The 19,298-nt window shown below is 43.7% G+C and overlaps 2 protein-coding genes and 1 non-coding gene across 3 annotated transcripts; all 3 read right to left on the reverse strand.

Moving 5' to 3' along the window:
- Positions 1 to 4,192: 4,192 nt before the first annotated feature.
- Positions 4,193 to 4,615, reverse strand: LOC101602896 (histone H2A type 1-H-like). The gene has a single exon (XM_004657268.2). It carries the CDS (start codon positions 4,613 to 4,615, stop codon positions 4,193 to 4,195), a length of 423 nt encoding a protein of 140 aa, XP_004657325.1.
- A 7,007-nt stretch (positions 4,616 to 11,622) lies between these two features.
- On the reverse strand, positions 11,623 to 11,730 carry LOC123461873. The gene has a single exon (XR_006637932.1). It is a non-coding gene; the product is annotated as a U6 spliceosomal RNA (small nuclear RNA).
- A 1,809-nt stretch (positions 11,731 to 13,539) lies between these two features.
- Positions 13,540 to 17,950, reverse strand: LOC101603201 (olfactory receptor 11L1). Its single transcript, XM_045151719.1, has 2 exons — positions 17,750 to 17,950; positions 13,540 to 14,514 (listed from the first exon to the last, which is right to left on the reverse strand). The coding sequence occupies exons 1-2, from the start codon at positions 17,948 to 17,950 to the stop codon at positions 13,540 to 13,542; spliced, it is 1,176 nt and encodes a 391-aa protein (XP_045007654.1).
- Positions 17,951 to 19,298: the final 1,348 nt, after the last annotated feature.

The following is a 19,298-nucleotide window of genomic DNA, read 5'->3' on the forward strand; positions in this document are numbered from 1 at the left end:
TCCATGGGATCACCACTCACCCTCGGCCACAGCAGCTTTCCTTTCGTGTGTGTGTGTGTGTGTGTGTGTGTGTGTGTGTGTGTGTGTGTGTGGTCTTCTCAGCCTCTGTCCTTCTGCCACCCTCATGGATAAGGACCAGGTCCTCACCACAGTCAGAAAATGGCAATATGTACAGTCACGAATTTTCACTGTTGTGAAAGTGATTTGATTTAGAATTAAATAAATGGTTTTACATTAAAAAAATAAAAAATAAATAAAATATATGATAAATTGTTCTAAACGAGAGTCACTCTCTGGTATAGAACATAGGATGCTGATTTCTCTGCTTATCTGTACCTTGGTACCAACCTCTGTTCCCCATCCATTGTTCTGCTTTCCCAGCCTCTGTGACCACTGGTCTGTTCTGTGATTCTGTGTTAATTTTTTTGGCCTCTTTTGAGTGACAACATCCATCTTTTTATGCTTGACTATTTCACTTAGCACAGTGTACTCTAATTTCTTCCATGTTGCCACAACAGCAGAATTTTATTCTTTTCTTGGCTGAATTTCATTGTGTAGTATAGCACATGTTCTCTTTTCCTGTTTATAGTAATTGAAGTTAGTAGTTATTTACATTAAACCAGTTCTGCTTGCTTAATTAATAAACTAATGCTACTTAAATAGTGTCCCTAAATGTATTAGTAATTTTAAACAATAACAGAATAAAACAAACTGATTTTACTGTACATATGTTGACTTTCAACTTACTGATCCACACATAACTTCACATCACATTCTTGCATTGATTGCTGAGTCAGGAGAGAAAGACACAGCTTTCAGCAAAATGAACTCACATGACTTAAGATTCAACAAAATAATCACATTCATGCTTACAAATGCTATAATCTGGTATTACAGGTAATGTCATAGATGAGGTGCTCATCATCTCACTCCACATTAAGATTTACATATGTCTTCTCTGATGGCATTACATATCAAAACTAAATAGACTTTATGACAGAGGAATGCCTCCAGTGTTTGAGAAATTCTAGCATTCAATTTCTTTAGAAGTCAGAGGTCTTCCATAAGGAAAGAGGAGGCTAGAGCTCAGATACAGAAATGCATTACTGAGTTCACTGGAGACATTACGTACTATGAAGCATATAGTTGCTGAAAATTGGGCTAGAACTCTAAATTACTGTGACTATACTACCTGTCTGGAAAGTTTCAATTTTCCATAGTGGTAAAGTCAGTCTAAGAAGTCATCTATTTACATAAATTGCTAGATATCTTTTTCTGAAATTGCAAAAATCAGTATAATTTTTCTTTCTCATTGACAGATGAAAAATGACAGGACATTGGATGCTATATGTACTCACCTGAACAACATTCTGCACTTTGCATTTCCTGATTTGTCAAAGAAGACCTCGGTAGATATTTTAGCCAAAATAACTATCTAAAAAATGAATATTGGAAGCTACTGTTAGTAGTATTCCTGTAAGTGCCCTCCCATATGGTGCTCATGTGACAAGAGTGTCTTTTGGTTTCAAAAGTCATGCCCCTTCCCTTTTAAAGCAAGATTTTACATAAATATATAAGAAAGGAAGAAAATGAGGACAGGTTCTACCTGACCTTAAAAATTCTCATGAGTGGGGCCAAATCAGCCCATTCCATAATAAATGGCCACCACAGCCAGGTTGAAAGCACATAATGAAAGGGCATGTTTTCTGCTCTCATCATCAGAAGACAAAGGAATGATTTTCAACCTTCATGTTTTCAGCTTGGGAAGCTGAGAAAATTGCTTTATTTGATTGAACCTAAGCTTATTTTCACAAAATGTACAAAAATGCTTAATTAAGTCATATTACCAGTTTTGAAAGCAATGAAGCCCCTCTGGACTGGACAGGAGTAGCTTAGGGGTTAGGACATCAGATGCTCAATAGTCACTCTAATTCTCTCAGCCAGTGGCTCTCAAGCTCATTGTCTTACAATTCACAAAGAATTAACAAGTGCAGCCACATAGCACAGGTTAAGATTTTTTTTTAAAGATTACAGCAGAAAGCTTCCATGTTGGTAGGTATCTGAAAGTGTAACCACATGGTGACTTGCATTATTTTTTTAAATAACCTTTGTATGTAAATCCAGTTGAAATGAGCTTCACTGGTTAAGTTTAAATGCATATAGAGAACCTTGATTTGTTTGTGGGTCAGGCAGAAGGAAGACTCAAAAAAAGCCTACTATCAGGGATAGAAACCGTCCCCAAATTCCTAAATAGAGAAAAACCAGGAAGCAGCTCCTGATCACCATCTTGAGTCAGGTTTAGGTTTAGACTGGAGTTGTGTTCTAGTCTTGCCAGGGCAAATTGACATCTATGTTCTTTTGACACAACATAGAGCAGATTAGAGTAACTACAGACTACTTTGGGGGTCATAGGTCTGGGAATGGTTCTGAGTAGTTGGTCTTCATCCAGGCTGCACTGGACATGCCTAGAGCCCAGGTGCACAATGGCAGCTGGAATCATAGCAGGTACATATTTGGCAGGCCTTGTCTTAGGGAGCCTGTGGTCATGGCCTTTTACAGGCTGCTTGCAGAGGTACTTCAGTGGTGAAGAACACATCCCTGCAGCAGAGGAGCAGGAGTTGGAGTATGAAACTGCTTTAGAGACAACTGGATTGGAAGTCACAAGCCTGTTCCTGGGAATGTGGATGAGAGGCTCTTTCCTGCGTTTCTTGATGAAGAGCACAGAGGTGAAAACCTTCAAGAAAAGTCCCTAGGGCTGGAGAGATGGCTTAGAGGTTAAGCGCTTGCCTGTGAAGCCTAAGGACCCCGGTTCGAGGCTCGGTTCCCCAGGTCCCACGTTAGCCAGATGCACAAGGGGGCGCACGCATCTGGAGTTCGTTTGCAGTGGCTGGAAGCCCTGGCGTGCCCATTCTCTCTCTCTCCCTCTATCTGTCTTTCTCTCTATGTCTGTCGCTCTCAAATAAATAAATTAAAAAAAAATGAACAAAAAAAATATTAAAAAAAAAAAAGAAAAGTCCCTATAGCAGACCAAAGGATGATCTCAGTTGTGCAGCTCAAACTGTAGTTGTTAGGCTTCCACTGAGGTACACCTGCCTTCTTAAAGATCCTTCTCAAGAGCTCCCTCACAGCACCCTGCACATCAGAGCCCTCACAACACCCACATCTCAGAACCCTTGCAACACCCAACAATCAGAGCCCTAACAACACTCCACTTCTCAGAGTCCTCTCAACACCCACATCTGAGAACTCTCACAGCACTCCACATCTCAGAACCCTCACAACATCCCACTTCTCAGAGCCCTAAAAACACTCCATTTCTCCGAGCCCTAACAACTCCACTTCTCAGACTCCTCACAACACCCCACTCCACATCCCTCACAACACCCTACTTCGCAGTCCTAACACCACCCACATCTCACAACTCCCACAGCACTCTTCTCAGAGCCCTCACAGCACCCTCCTTCTCAGATCACCCACAAGACTCCACTTCTTGGAGCACTCACACCACCCCGTCAGCTCCCACACTCCCACAGAGGCACGGGCACGGGCACGGGCACGGGAGGAGGGGGGGTGGTCGGGGCTTGGTTTCTGTCATGTGAGCCATTTCTAGGCAATATCATTGAAAGTGATACACTGACACAAAAGTTTCATTAATTCCAAACCCTTTATTGAATACAAACTTTAAAACTGTCCAATACCAAGTTGTCTTGCGTGGTTAGCTCTGTAAAGTTCCAGTTTAGACACCAACAGCGCTCAGTGAAGACAGGACCCACGGGTGCAGTATCCAGACCTAGGGGACTGCCAGTGTTCCTGGAAGGAACAGGAGTGTGGCCTCTCCTTGCTGTCCACGCCTGCTGAGAACGCCAGCGGACTTGGGCCGCGAGGGCCAACAAACTGAGTGGTCCATTTCTCTCCCTCTGAAACCTGTAACTCACTCTCTTCCGCAAAGTCCGGACATCTGAAAAAGCAACGAACTGAAAACAGCGTCTAGGCCTCCCGCCTCCGCCCTACATCCCCAGGCTCGGTTAGTTGCTTGGTTACGCCGAAACCTGAGGAAGGCCAGAGCCAGGGCGGCCCAGCGACATGCACACCCAACTGGCCCGTCCCTCCGCACCATGTAGCTCAGAGTTTCAGAAGAAACGTGGTGGCCCTTAAAAGGGCCTTTGGAGTCATGGGGAAGGGACAGGCATTCTCAGTACTCCTGGGAGGCCTGCTTGGGCTTCTTCGAGTTCTTGCTTCCCGCGGAGGCGCCGGTCCTCTTGGGCAGCAGCACGACCTGGATGTTGGGCAGCACGCCGCCCTGCGCGATCGTCACGCGGCCCAGCAGCTTGTTGAGCTCGTCGTCGTTGCGGATGGCCAGCTGCAGGTGGCGCGGGATGATGCGCGTCTTCTTGTTGTCGCGGGCCGCGTTGCCCGCCAGCTCCAGGATCTCGGCCGTCAGGTACTCGAGCACTGCCGCCAGGTAGACGGGCGCGCCGGCGCCCACGCGCTCCGAGTAGTTGCCCTGGCGCAGCAGCCGGTGCACACGGCCCACCGGGAACTGCAGGCCGGCCCGGGAGGAGCGCGTCTTGGCCTTGGCGCGCGCCTTACCGCCCTGCTTGCCGCGACCGGACATCTTCAAGTCAGAGGCTATTAAGCCAAAAGACGGTTATGCAGCTGCGCGCTCCAGCAAGACTTTATATAGGATGCAGCGGTAGGCTACATGGCGTCTTCTGATTGGATGGCATCCATAGCCAATTAGAACAGGAACTTGGCATGTACTAATTTGAGGGTGGTGACGTAATCAGAATTTTGCCCAATCAGAAGTGACAGATGTTCGACCCTTCATTTGAATACTGTACTCTGACGAGCGGGTTTGGCCCTGGTACTGGAAAAACTCTGGTAGAATCCCCAACAGCCAACCGCCACAGTCTTAACTGTCCAAAAAGTCTCCGTTTTTTATATCTCTCTAACTTTGTGTCATTGTCATGAGTTATATGTTTATACACGAACCAAATAACATATTTGTAATGAATGTTTAAATATTTGTCTTCTGCATCATATAGGTAACACGAAGTAGATTTACAAACCAAAAAATTCGGTGAAACAGCGATGTGTGCCCATGTATGCTATGGAAACCTTCATGTCATAAAGGTTTATGTGTCGTACAGCCTTGTGTGACTGTGAATGTCTTTTCATTTCAACCCGAAGGAGTCCCATGAACGGTTTTCCAGAGTGTGTCTACTGGTAATAAACTCCCTTAGCACTTATTCATTGAAGAATTAACTTCCCCTTTTTTAAAGAATAGGTTTACTCTAGATACAGAATGTTTGGTCAACAGGATTTTTTTCCCATTGCTGTAAATATGTCATTCTACTACCTTTTTGGTTTCCAAAAGTTTACATGATAAATTGCCTATTTATGTTGTTGATTCTTTTGTGCGTGACAAGTCACTTCTTATTTGCTACTTTCATAATTATCTGTTTTTTTTGCTTTTGACAGTATGTATGTTTTTTGAGCTTGTGGAATTTGTATTAGTTTTCCTCATGAATAGTGAGAATTTTAAATGTTATTTACCCGAGTTTCAAATATTCTGTCTTCTTTTTTCCCTTCCTGGTACCACTATTTCAACCAAGCTTCTCCAGAGAGACAGACCACAGTGGGTTTATCCCTAATAATTATCTCACTTGATGATGGAGGCTGTGAAATCCTACAATGGACCATCTTCAAACTGGAGAACAGGGAAGCAAAAAGCATGGTCCAGTTAAAGTCTAAATTCTACCAAGGAAATGGACAATATAATTTAATCCAACACCAAATCGTAAGGTTCTGGGAGTAGAGGGACTTTCACAAACCCCAGTGTTCAAAGATAGAAGAGCCTGGAATTATGATACCCAAGGATAGGGTTTGAATGTTTGTCTCCTTAAAAGCTCATGCTGAAATTTGAATGCCACTGTGATGGACCTGAAGGAGTTTGTAGGGTCACACAGACTTCCATCCCAGTGGAATTAATGCCATTATTAAAGTGTGAAGGTAATGCCTTTTACCTCTTTGCTCTTTTACTGGGTAAGACCAGCTCTTCTCCCCTTCAGAGGATGCGGCAGTCAAAGTGTCAGACCTGGCCTATCATAGTCATTGTCCCACAGAACTATGGTAAGCATATTTATACTCTATAAATTACTAGGTCTCAAATATCCTCTTATATCAGAAAAGAAGCCAGTAAAAAAAAAAAAAAAAAAAAAAATCACACATCCTCCAAGTGTCTATCCATCTGGGTCACATCTGATAGGATGGTGCCTAGCCATGTTCAGGGTGAAGCGTCTCTGCTTGATCTACAGACTCACAGTCAAACCTGGATCAGCCAGTCGTCCTATGCAAATTCTGAGCCACCTGTATTGTCCTTTAAGCAGAGACAGCCTGACTGTGTACTGAAGCACTGAGATAATGAGAGTAACTTAATTAATCAGGCTCTGCCTTATCTGAGTCTCCCATAGCACAGTCCTGGTGATATTCAAGACCAAATATCACATCTGTCAAAGTGCATATATTGTTTCCTGGTTATCTTAAGAGTGCCCTTTATCACTTATATGATTATCTGCATTTTTCTGTCTAATTCTCAGGACAAGTGATGAAACATCTTATTGCAAAAGATAAAAATTGGCTAGGCAGCATAGGGGTGAAGGACCCCAAAGTGAATAGCTTTCTCTTGGCTAGATGTGGAAATTATCAAACTTGGCCAGAGTCCTGCTCAGGCTAAAGTTTAACTCTAATTTGCCTTGACTGGGGGGAGGAGGGTTGAAGGGGGGGGGGGGGAATGCCAATTTAAACATTAAAAACTGTTTTGTCCTTAAGATGCTACATCAATTTCTAAATTATCAATAACAAAGCTTTGAGACTCTTATTAGGATCTGGGTTTTTTAAAATATTCATTTGTATATAAATTGTTTTAACTTGCTTTCACGACTTGTATTCGAAATCTAATAGGTGGTAAAGTCTATATCTATGCATTAGTTAAACATTTTAAATCAAGCCTGATTGTTATTTTTAAGCTATTATTTTAAAATATCAATAAGATAATTGATAAAAATATTTTTAGATGGTTAAAGAACTTGTTGTTGGTTCTCTATAATTTTTTTTTTTTTTTTTTGAAATAGGATTTCACTTTTGCCAGGGCTGACCTGAAACTCACTCTGTAGCTCCAGGCTGGCCTCAAATTCATGGCAATCCTCCTATTTTTGCCTCCTGACTGCTGGGATTAAAGGCACATGCCACCATTCCCTGCTCTGGTTCTCTATAATTTTACACTAAAGCAAAACAATTAAATGATAAAACATTATTTTTAAAATCTCTAAGTAATACTCTAAAAGAAAAGCAAAAGAAATTAGGGAGACCTTCCAAGATACCATCTTTTGTCTGATAGGTGGGTAGTCATACATCTTCAGCATAGATTTCCCTGGACTATATCTAAGTACAATCTAGAGTTCTCTGCATACAGGCTTTCTTGCTTTAAGGTACAGAGAATGATATGTCAGCTCAGTGCCCTTGGCTAGCATGGTGCTACATGGCTGGGAAATAAACCTGAGACCTCCACAAGATTTGCTTTTCTAACTAAATAAAGAGCCCACAAGGCTTTTAAGAGTTAAATCAAGATTAACTCACTATACTATGATTTATATTAATAAATCATTATATGTTTAAAATCATGGTAAGCTGAATTCTGGGACAGGATTGCGCTCCCCTCCCCCATCTCAGACCTCAAGCAAGTTTAAACCATGTGTCCTCTTGACCTTGTAATAACAGTCTTGGCTATCTGGCCTCAGTGACCAAGAGCAAGACACTACCTCAGAAAAAAAGAAAGAAAGAAAGAAGGAAGGAAGATAGAAAAGAAGAAAGAAGATAAAACAGGAACAAAAAGAGTTTGAGTTCCCTCTATAGATATTTGCTCTCTTGCCTTTGGTAGCTCTTTGTCAAGTCAGTATAGTTCCAATATTTTTTTTTTTTTTACTAAAGAATACCTTTGTTGGGCTGGAGAGATGGCTTAGTGGTTTAGGTGCTTGTCTGTGAAGCCTAAAGGTCCATATTCAACTCTCCAGATCCCACACAAGCCAGACACACAAGGTGACACTGGATCACACGTGTGCACAGCGGGCACAAGCGGTCTGGAGCGCAGCTGCAGTGGTGGGAGGTCTTGGCACACCAATTCTCTCTCGCTCTTGCTCTCTCCCATTTAAAAAAAAAAAAGAATACCTTTGTTATAAATAAATATAAAGTAAGTATAACACATAAACTAATGTGAACTTATTACATAATGTCATGAATCTAATTCAGATTTAACTCTTTTTTTTAAGTTTTTTTTAAAAATATTTTTGTTTATTTATTTGAGAGCGACAGAGAGAGAAAGAGGCAGATAGATAGAGAGAGAATGGGCACACCAGGGCCTCCAGCCACTGCAAACGAACTCCAGACGCATGCGCCCCCTTGTGCATCTGGCTAACGTGGGTCCTGGGGAATCGAGCTTCGAACCGGGGTCCTTAGGCTTCACAGGCAAGTGCTTAACTGCTAAGCCATCTCTCCAGCCCTAAAGTTATTTTTAAAATTTATTTTATTTGTTTTATTTGAGAGAGAGAAAGAGACAGACAGAGAGAGAATAGGTGTGCCAGGGCCTCTACCCACTGCAGATGAACTCTAGATTCATGTACCACCTTGTGTCTTTGGCTGACATGGGTTCTGGGGAATTGAACCTATGTCCTTTGGCTTTTCAGGCAAACCAAGCTAAGCCATCTTCCAATCCTCAACTCTTTTTTGAAGATGTGGAAAATTTTACTAATACTTTGAATATATTTAGTGGGTTAAATGTGACTTTATAACTGTACTATAATGATGGCAAAATATTTCTAGAATAAAGGAATTCAGCAGTCATTTCTTATAGATAAAATATTTGATTTCAAACTTTGATAGATTTCACAGTTGCTGTTCTTTGCAGCTGACCCAGACTTAATTAAATTCAGTAATCATGGTTTGCATGTCTGGTCTGTCAGTTTCTCTAAAATGTCTAGCCGGGTGTGGTGGCGCATGCCTTTAATCCCAGCACTCAGGAGGCAGAGGTAGGAGGATCGCCATGAATTCAAGGCCACTCTGAGACTCCACAGTGAATTCCAGGTCAGCCTGGGATAGAGTGAGACCCTACCTCAAAAAAAAACCAAAAAAATCAAAATAAAACATTAAAATGTCTAAATAGAGCTTGGTTTACAAACACACACACCAATCTATGGCCTCATTTTTTAAAACTTTGAGACAGGGATTCACTGGATTGTCCAACCTCCCCTTGAGGTTATTCTGTAATCCAGATAAGCCTTGGACTGGTTATCCTCCTGCCTTAGCCTTCCCAGTAACTGGGATCACAGGCCTGTGCCACGAGGCCTAGCTGAATTTGCCTTCTGAGTGTGATTCTTATTTTTTCCTTAACTTAAAAAAAGTCAAAATGGAAAACAAACAAACAAACAAAAAAAGTCAAAATGGGCTGGAGAGATGGCTTAGTGGTTAAGCGCTTGCCTGTGAAGCCTAAGGACCCCGGTTCAAGGCTCAGTTCCCCAGGTCCCACGTTAGCCAGATGCACAAGGGTGTGCACGCGTCTGGAGTTCGTTTGCAGTGTCTGGAAGCCCTGGCGCGCCCATTCTCTCTCTCTCTCTATCTGCTTCTTTCTGTCTCTGTCACTCTCAAATAAATAAATAAAAATGAACAAAAAAAATTTTTTTTAAATCAAAATGTGTGTGTGTGTATGTGCACATGCGTGCAGGTCAGGGCAACCTTGAGATGCCTGTGCTGTTTTTCCACCTTCTTGGAGACTAGGTCTCTGGCCACTGCAAACACATACCAGTCCAGCTGGCCCATGGGCTTCCAATTCTCCTAGCTTTGCCTTCCATTGTCTAGGGTCATTGGATCACAGGCATATATGTGCCACTTTTGCTTGTGGTTGTACCTGGGTTCTGGGAAGAAATGACTGGAGACAAAAGGCTTTGCAAGCATCTTTAACTGGTGAGTCATCTCCCCTGTGCTTATGTATGATTCTTGGAAGGTCTTTTTTTTTTCTGCAACCCTATCACTATGCGGAGGTGGGAAAGACTCTGTCACCATGGTTCCTTGGCCTTCAGTAGTACACTTAAGTAGTAATGAGAGCACCAGCCACATGCTGGACATTTCTACAGAACTGAGTAATGTGAATTCTTCTAATACCTTCATTCTGGAATATGAGCATGAGACCAGCTCTGCTCTGACCTTTGGATCCAGAGATACAGTCGCTTTAAACCTGTCAACAGGAGCTTCCTTACAAGTCATTCCCTCCTGCACTGTCAGCCTCCCCCTGGGGATAGCAGGAGTGTGTAGACTGAGAAGTTCCCACAGAGCTCCTCTTCTGCCTCAGAACCTTTGCATCCTTTTGAAGATGCTGTGTGGCTGGAACCCAGATGGATGCCCCACCCCTATGAGTGCTTCGGCGTCTAGGCTGATGCTCTTCCACACCTTGTTCTTCACTTCTTGGATTTTAGTTCACACTCTCAACCAAGACGCTTCTTTTGATGGATAGCATCAAACCTAAAACTCAGTCAACTTCTTCTCACACAAGACAGATTTCAATGACCTTGACAATTGTTTTGGTTGTCTTTTCTCTAAGCAGCAATGAGATTTTTTAATTAAAGAAAAATTTTTTGTTATTAAATTTTTATTATCATGCAAAGAAATGGGCATCATTATGGCATTTTTCAAACACGTTGCTTATGTTTTCCTTACCCCTTTTCCCCAGTGCCCCCCACCATAGGCGAGCTTCAGGTCTCACAGTACGAGTCCCTTTGCCTTCCGCACCCTTCCTCAGTACCTCTTGCTTCCCTCTTGTGGTCTCCCATCTAGTTTCACACAACCACTCTCACATCCCCTAATTACACACATAGAAATATCAAGAGTTAAGATCCACATATGAGAAAAGAATATGTGATTTTTGTCTTTCTGGGCCTGGGTTACCTCATTCAGTATAATCTTTTCCAGTTTCATCAGTCATCCTACAAGATCGATTATTGTTTCTTACATCCAGATGAAATTTCATTGTGTACATGTAGCACATTTTCATTATCCCGTCATCACTTGATGAACATCCAGAGTAATTCCGTTTCCTACGTACCGTGACTAGAAGAGTGCCAATGGACATGGGTGTGCAGGTTCCTCTGCCACAGGACAGGGTCCTCCGAGTGTGCCGGGGAGTCGTTCAGCCGAGTCAGGTGTTACTTGATCGCTGGCTGTGTGAGAAAACCTCCACTCTAGATTGTCATGGTGGCTGCACCAGTTTAACATTTCCTCCACAGTGGATCAGAGTTTCCCTTTCCTCTCATGCTGCCCTGCATTTGTTGTTTAAAAATGTGGAAGCTGGGCTGGAGAGATGGCTTAGCGGTTAAGCGCTTGCCTGTGTAGCCTAAGGACCCTGGTTCAAGGCTCAGTTCCCCAGGTCCCACGTTAGCCAGATGCACAAGGGGGCGCACGCATCTGGAGTTCGTTTGCAGTGGCTGGAAGCCCTGGCGCGCCCATTCTCTCTCTCTCCCTCTATCTGTCTTTCTCTCTGTGTTTGTTGCTCTCAAATAAATAAATAAATAATAAAAAATAAAATGTGGAAGCCTTTAGGAGTTTGCATATCCTCCTTGAGCAGAAGTGATGCTTGTCTTCTCTGTATCATTCCAAGGTGATCATTTGTGCTGCTGAAGTAAGCACCAAGGGAATTCTCAAATGCAGAATCTATCATATAGTCCTTTATTTAATACCATTTGATTATCATTATTCTGAGTGTAAGACCCAATGCACTGCAGGGCTTGCAATGATCTCAGTGATCCAGCCCCAGCCCTCCACCTAACCTCCTCCATCCTCCTGCCCAGCTGGCTTCTATGGCCCTCTGTGCCCTGTTCTCTGCCCGCTGCCCCTCCCAGTCTTGTTCTTATCCTGAAATAGAAGCTGAAACAGGGCTGGAAAGATGGTTCAGCGGTTATAGGTGCTTACTTGCCAAGCCTGGAAGCCCCGTGAACCAGGTTTGATTTCCCAGTACCCACATAAAGCCAGATGCACAACGTGGCACATGTTTCTAGAGCTTTTGTTTTTGTTTTGCAGTGGCAGGAGGCCCTGACACACCCATACTCACCGACTTTATGTCTGCCTCTTTCTCATAAATAATTTTTTTTAATGTAAAAAGAAATAGAAACACTGGTGATTCCAAGCTTTTTTCTAAGTTACTGTAGCCGTTTGTATTTATTTTTTCCTAGTGGTCACCACAAACAGAAAAATATGAACTGTTTCCTTATGCTTCTTTATCTCTCCTCTCTTCCAGGCTGGAGGCTCCATTAAAGCCAACCCTCCCCTGGCCTCATGCATATCATTGTCTCAGACCTTAGCACAGAACCTGGCAAACACCCAGGCTTAAAAGTATCTGCCGGAGCAATAAACAGAGCCACGGGCAAGGTTAGCAGCGATCATCTCAGTTTTGTCTGAATGAAAGAAAGTAGGATTACACTCTGGGGTACGCAGTGTTTGGCGCTCACCTTCACAAAGTGGAAAGTACTCCCTTTCTCTACCTTTCTTTGCTTCTTTCTTGACTAGAATTTCATTAAACAAAAAAAAAAAAAATTAAGATTCCAAGTCATAAAAAAGAAATGTCTGGCACTTCAAAAATTGTTCTTTCTTATCACTAGGAGATAATGGAAGTTAGTTAGCACACATCTCAAACATTTCTTAACTGTTTTCATTCATTCTTTGTTCAGCTTTTCACCACCATCTATTAGGTCCACAAGGTCATCTTTCTGACAGTGCTTAAAGGAAACATAATTAATGCACATAGGCAATATGAAGAAAAAGAAATCCCATGGTGGAAACTGAAAGCAATGTGTGCAGGATTGCCATACACTAGGATTGTATAATCAGATTCCCATCAAAAGGCAGAAGATGGCTGGAGAGATGGCTCAGTGGTTAAGGCACTTGCCTGCAAAGCCTAAGAACCAGGATTTGATTCCCCAGCACCCACATAAAGCCAGATACACAAAGTGGCACCTGTATCTGGAGTTTATTTGCATAGCCCTGGTGTGGCTGTATTCTCAATCTCTCCATCTGCCTTTTCTCTCTCATAAATAAATACAATATAAATTTTAATTTTTTTTTTTTTTTTGGTTTTTCAAGGTAGGGTCTCACTCTATCCCAGGCTGACCAGGAATTCACTATGGCGTCTCAGGGCAACCTCAAACTCATGGCAATCCTCCTACCTGTGCCTCCTGAGTGCTGGGATTAAAGGTGTGCACCACCACGCCCAGCTTATAAATATAAATTTTTAAAAAGGCAGAAGAAAGCATCTGAGAACAAAATTGCCCCCAGTATGGAAATTTATCTTCTGATAGTCATTGGCAAGTAACCACCTGAGGAATCCATTTTGGTTTGGCTCGTAGAATCCAGGGCAATGATAACCGTGACACTCTGGGAAGAGGCCGACCCCACTCTTCCTTCATTCCTGCGCATAGCCCGACGCGCTCTGTCAGCACTTTCCTATCTAAGAGAGAGGCTTCCTTTCCCTCCAGCTCCATAGACACCACACTTCCTTCTCATGACTTTCCTAACAGCCTCTTTGAAGTCTTTGTTCCTCAAGCTGTAGATCACTGGGTTCAGCAGTGGTGTGACCACAGTGTAGAAGACAGAAATGACTTTGTTGACTTCGGGCGACAGGTGTGCGTTGGGGCGCACATACATGGAGATCATGGTCCCATAGTAGATCGTGACCACAGCCAGATGAGAGCCACATGTGGAAAAGGTTTTCATCCGGCCAGATGCTGAGGGGATCCTCAGTATGGAGGCCACGATGCAAACATAGGACACCAGGGTCAGGAAGAAGCAGAGGCACAGCACAGCGATGGACAGGATGAAGATGGCCATCTGAGTCACGAAGACACTGGAGCAGGACAGCTGCATCAGTGGGGGGAGGTCACAGAAGAAATGGTTGATCTGGTTGGGCCCACAGAAGTCCAACCTAGAAATCATCAGGGAAGGCAGGAAGCCCGTGCCCACGCCTGTGACCCAGGAGACTGTCACCAGCACGGCACATCTGTGAGAACTCATGAGGAGGGAGTAGCGGAGGGGGCTGCAGATGGCTAGGTACCGGTCGTAGGCCATTGCAGCCAGGAGGAAGCACTCAGTGGCGCCGAGGAACACGAAGAAATAAAGCTGCGTCATGCAGGCAGAGAAGGGCAGGGTGTGGCCCCAGGAGAGCAGGTTGGCCAGCAGCGGGGGCACCGTGGTGGACGTGTAGCAGATCTCCAGGAAGGACAGGTGCTGGAGGAACGTGTACATTGGAGAGTGCAGACGAGGGTCCTTGCTCACCACAGCGATGATGACCACATTCCCCGTGACCGTGAGGAGGTAGAAGAGCAGGAAAATGGCAAAGAGAAGAGACTGCCACGCAAGGAGGCTCCGGAATCCCAAGAGCTGGAACTCTGTGACCGCGGATGCGTTCCGGGGTTCCACTACCTGTGAGAGCAGAAAACAAAGCAAAGGATACAAAGCGTAGGATGTGAGGCATAAAATGTTCAGAACTATTGCTTGTTTGGAACTTCACAGGTTTCAGAGGTTGTTTTCTTTTTAATTTTTTTTTTGTTTAATTTTATTTATTTATTTGAAAGTGACAGACAGAGAAAGAGGCAGATAGATAGAGAGAGGGAGAATGGGCACGCCAGGGAAATCTAATCCCTGTTCATACTCGCTTTGAGCCATAAGGATGCTCTTCACCTCTTAAAATAGAACACAAAACAGCAAATTTTTCCAAATGTTCTAATGAGCTAAAAAAAAAATCTACTTCTAAGATGCTATCTTCTGCTGTGCTAGAGCAGCCAGTGCAACCTCAGATGTAATTTTGTAATTTTCTTTTAAATGATGTACGAGTGAACATAGGAATATTGCTGCTCTTCCATTCAGTCTCACACAGAGGAAATTAAACAGCCTCTTCTCAAGAAGTGTTGAGAGGTTTCTACTCTTGTGCTATGATGCTGGCTCAGTGGACTCTTTCCATACAGATAGACCACCTGTCCAGACTGAAACTGCCCTAATAGTGAGGAAGAATGTGTGATTTTACAATCGAACCTTCACAACCACAATGGAAACAGAAAATGTGGGATATTTGACACTGACCACTTACCATGTTGTTTTCCCTCTGAAAGCTATATGCACAAGCTCCGGGTACCTGGCTTTCTGTGCAGCATACTGGGGGGTCCCCAATCCTGCCACGCCTGTGAGCCCCACCTCGCCCAGCCACACACTATGTTCTCATCTTGAAGTCTGGGTCCGGCCATGTCCTGCTGCTACTGCTGTCGCTGCTGCTGCTGGACTCTGGGGGAAGCAGCTTTCTCCTTTCAATAACCCCAGGTTTCTTGGGAGACCTGGGCCTTCTGAGAGCCCTGCTCCCCAGATATGCCTCTGTAATTCACCGACCAAGTTGCTAAACAAGGAGGTTTCCCTTCTGAGATGCAACTCTGCCCATGAGGCTTCAAGGTAGAGAAAACACGTGGGACTTGTATCATTGTTAGATTCTTTCAGAAATGCGTGTTTGTTTGTTTATTTTTCATTTTAGTTTTGCAGGATAAGTCCCAGTAATTTTGACTTAAAAACCTAAGTCAAACAAAAAGATGTTTCTTTTAAACTCAGAAAGAAGGCAACTAACTGTTCTGAAGACTGTGTAACTAATGGTCACTGCTGGTGGATAGTCTCACCATCCTATGGAATTACCAATGTGCCTAAATGTTTAAGCACCTACAAATGAATTCACTCCTCAGTTAAGGAAATCTATGAAAGCTCTAGGTGTGAATCTCAGTTTAACTAGGAAAATGTATCTGGGCATTCATGTTAGTTGTAGTTTTAGAAAATAAACTGAAAAAGGAAAGATTCAACTCTTTTCTACTAGAAAAGGATATTTACAAAGAAAACCCCAAGTTTATGGAAGTCTGTCTCATCAAGAGCTTAATTATTGATGTCCCTAGTTAAAGCAAATTTGTATCTTTGAGTTTAAAAGAAAATATTGAATGGTTGAATAAACAAAATTTAAAACAAAAATGTACTTTTGAGGTTTTGTTGTTTTGATGTTTTTAAGACAAGGCCTCAGGCTGCTCTTGAACTCATGATCTTCCTGCAATGATGCAACCTGCTTTCTGTAAACTGGACTAAACCCTCTCTTCAGTTGGTTTTTCACAGGTATTTTGTCTCATCAAAGAGCACATAACTATATGTAATTCTCTCTGCTTTCCAGCTACCATGAGGTGAGCAGACGTCCTCAGCCACATGCTCCCTCCAGGATGAGCTGGGCCTCTGTCACTAATTAGCTGCCTGGCTCCTTTGCTCCTGCTGGACAAGAATCACGGGATCTAGAGTGCCCAGGTCTGGAGGCTGAGTTGGCAGTGCCAGAGGCTTGGAGCTCCCAAATTCCAAGAGCCAAGCTTTAGAAGCCAGGGGCTTATGGTGTGTATCGCACCGGCTGGGTACTCTCTGCTCTGGGATTTGGGGTAGAAGCAGCCCCGCACGCCGCAAGTATCGTGATCCCCAGCGTCCGCCAGCAGTGAAGTGCGGTGTGTAGTGGCCATGGTAGTGTAACCGCCTTTGCACAGGCCATGGGCTGAGCGCCGGGACCATCAGCCCACAGCCAACGCGGGTGAAAGCTCTTGGGTGCACACATCTGAGACCTTGGCATTTAAGGGTTAACAGCTCCTGGAACTCTTCTGTCCCGAGGCCTCTTCTCTGTTGACAGCTTTCTACCATCTTCACCTGAAGCTCTTTATCTTCACCTTGTCTCTTCCACTGTCCCTCACCGTCTGTGCTGCTTCTTCTCTCCATCATTCCTGCCCAGCCCTTCTCCAAGGCTCCTTGGCGGCACACTGACCACTGCTGCCTCTGTCCTCTCTGTTAATGTCAGTAACTAAGCAAGGCAGGCACCTTCAGGGCCAGGCTCCTTTGTTAAAGCACTCTGAAGTATCCTTTTCTTTATTCTCAGCTCAGACTTTATGGTGCAAGCTGTCATGGCCAGAGGGGTTTCTGTCCAACACTTTAACCTCTTGTATAGACACTCCATGACTTTGAGCTAAACACGTCCCCCAGACTGTGTCTGTTATCTTTTCTTTCTAAACTGTGACCTTTGACTGAGCATGCTCAGGAATGTAATTCTTCACTGAGCATGCTTAGAATTAGCCCACTCGCCAAAGCTGGGGCGATGGCTAAGAAGTTAAGCAAGCCTGCCAGCCCTAGTTCAAGGCTCCTCAGTGCCCACATAAAGCCGAACATAAGGTGCCACACGTGTTTACCATCCCAATGTGCCTACCACAGTGAGAGGTGGAGCCAGGAGGCTCTGCAAGTTCACAAGCAGCAGCGGCAAGGGAGACCCCCTCTCAAAGAAGGTAGAGAAGCACCTGAGGTTGTCTTCTGACCCCCCACATGTATGCTGTGGCACATGTTGCTTCCATACACATGCATTCATACACATAAATAAATAATAAAATAAATAAATAAATAAAAGAGTAGCTACTGGGCCGCTCCTATATGAATATGTACAGGACCCCTGGATAAAATCCCCATGTTTCCGTTCAGGGAGAGCATGACTTTGGTAATGACTCCCATGCTCTTCTTGCCTGCTGCAGGTATAAATCTTTCTCCACCCTTTCATGTCTTGACGGTGCTGGCTTTGTGTTTACCCTCACCTAGAAGCGAACTCACTGCATTCCGATACCTTACCAGCGGCACTCACTCCACTAGTGGTAACGATCAGAAACAGGCCAGAGAAGAGCACGGGGGGGGGGGGGGGAGCACAGCCCAGTGTGACAGTGTGACAGTGTGACAGTGTGACAAAGAGCGGCGACACCGATGGGTGTCTTCCAACTGTCTGGACATACTTGCTTACACAGCCATAAAGGTGATATGGCAAGGGCATTTCAACCAATCACAGCAGATCCTCATGCAAATGAAGATGCAGGGAGAGGGAGAGCACTGTATGACCACACACTGTTCATAGCGGGCTAGCAGTGAAGACATGATGCTTAGTTCACCGGGCCTCATGCATGGGGCAGAACAGACTGCTTTTCTTTACTTTTCAGGTCTGTATTCTGGAAGCTCCTGGATACTTGATTTATGATAATGGAGAATATCCTGAGGTTTGAGAGTCATGCCAGGTGAAAAGAAGAAGTGGTGGCATTTCCTCTGATTACAAAATAAAATAAATTGGAAAACCACAAGAGAAATCATGTTTAAAAATTTTTTTAAAAACCATAAATGGGGCTGGAGACATGACTCAGCAGTTAAGGCTTGTGAAGCCTAAGGAACTGACCTCAGTTCCCCAGTACCCCTAAGTCAGATGTACAGGGTGGCGCATGCATCTGGAGTTTGTTTCCAGGGCTAAAAGCCCATCCCCTCCCCCCCCTTTCTCTGTTCCTCTCTCCCTCTCTTTATCTCTCTCAAATAAATAAATAAATAAAAATAAAATAATAAAAAATAATAGTTTTACATGAGCCATTGGCATCAATGCTTTCCCATAAATTTAAAAATGTCATTAGCAGTTGGATACTGTACTAAAACATACTTTGATTCAATAAAAGGCAGAATGTCCTAAAACCCAGGCTTAAAGCTGTTCAGAAGATGGTTCTAGATTAGGCACGTGTGAGGGAATGATGATTTGATAGAGATATTTCAATGTTTCTCGAATGCCACTCTGGAATTTCACAGACAAAATATTTTGAACTAATTAGGGCACACTTTGTTGACAAAATCTGAATTCACCTTTTTCGGTATAGATATTTGCCTCAGCATAAGGACAGAGAAGAAAAAAAATTTTACAAAAATGAGCTTGATTTCCAAAACACCCTCACCTCTGTCCAAATGACCCTAACGCAATCCTCACTGCTTACTTGTGAGCATTTGATGCATGCCAGACACAATTAGGAGTCTGAGAAGTGCTAGAGAGATGGCTCAGCAGTTAAAGGTGCCTCCTGGCAAAGCCTAACAGCCTGGGTTTGAACTCCCAGTACCCACATAAAGCCGGATAGATGCACAAAGTGGTGCATAAATTTGGAGTCCATTTGCACTGACAAGAGGCCTTGGCGTGTATACTTAGTCCTCTCTCTCTCACCAATAAACAAATAACAATATCTTTTAAAAAAGAATGTCAGGGCTGGAGAGATGGCTTAGCTATTAAGGCACTTTTAGGGCCCAGGTTTGATTCTCCAGTAGCCACATAAGTGAGACACACAAGGTGGCATTTGTATCTGGAGTATATTTAGCACTAG

This window comes from Jaculus jaculus, chromosome 6 (assembly GCF_020740685.1).
Source record: "Jaculus jaculus isolate mJacJac1 chromosome 6, mJacJac1.mat.Y.cur, whole genome shotgun sequence".
NCBI classification, from domain to species: Eukaryota; Metazoa; Chordata; class Mammalia; order Rodentia; family Dipodidae; genus Jaculus; species Jaculus jaculus.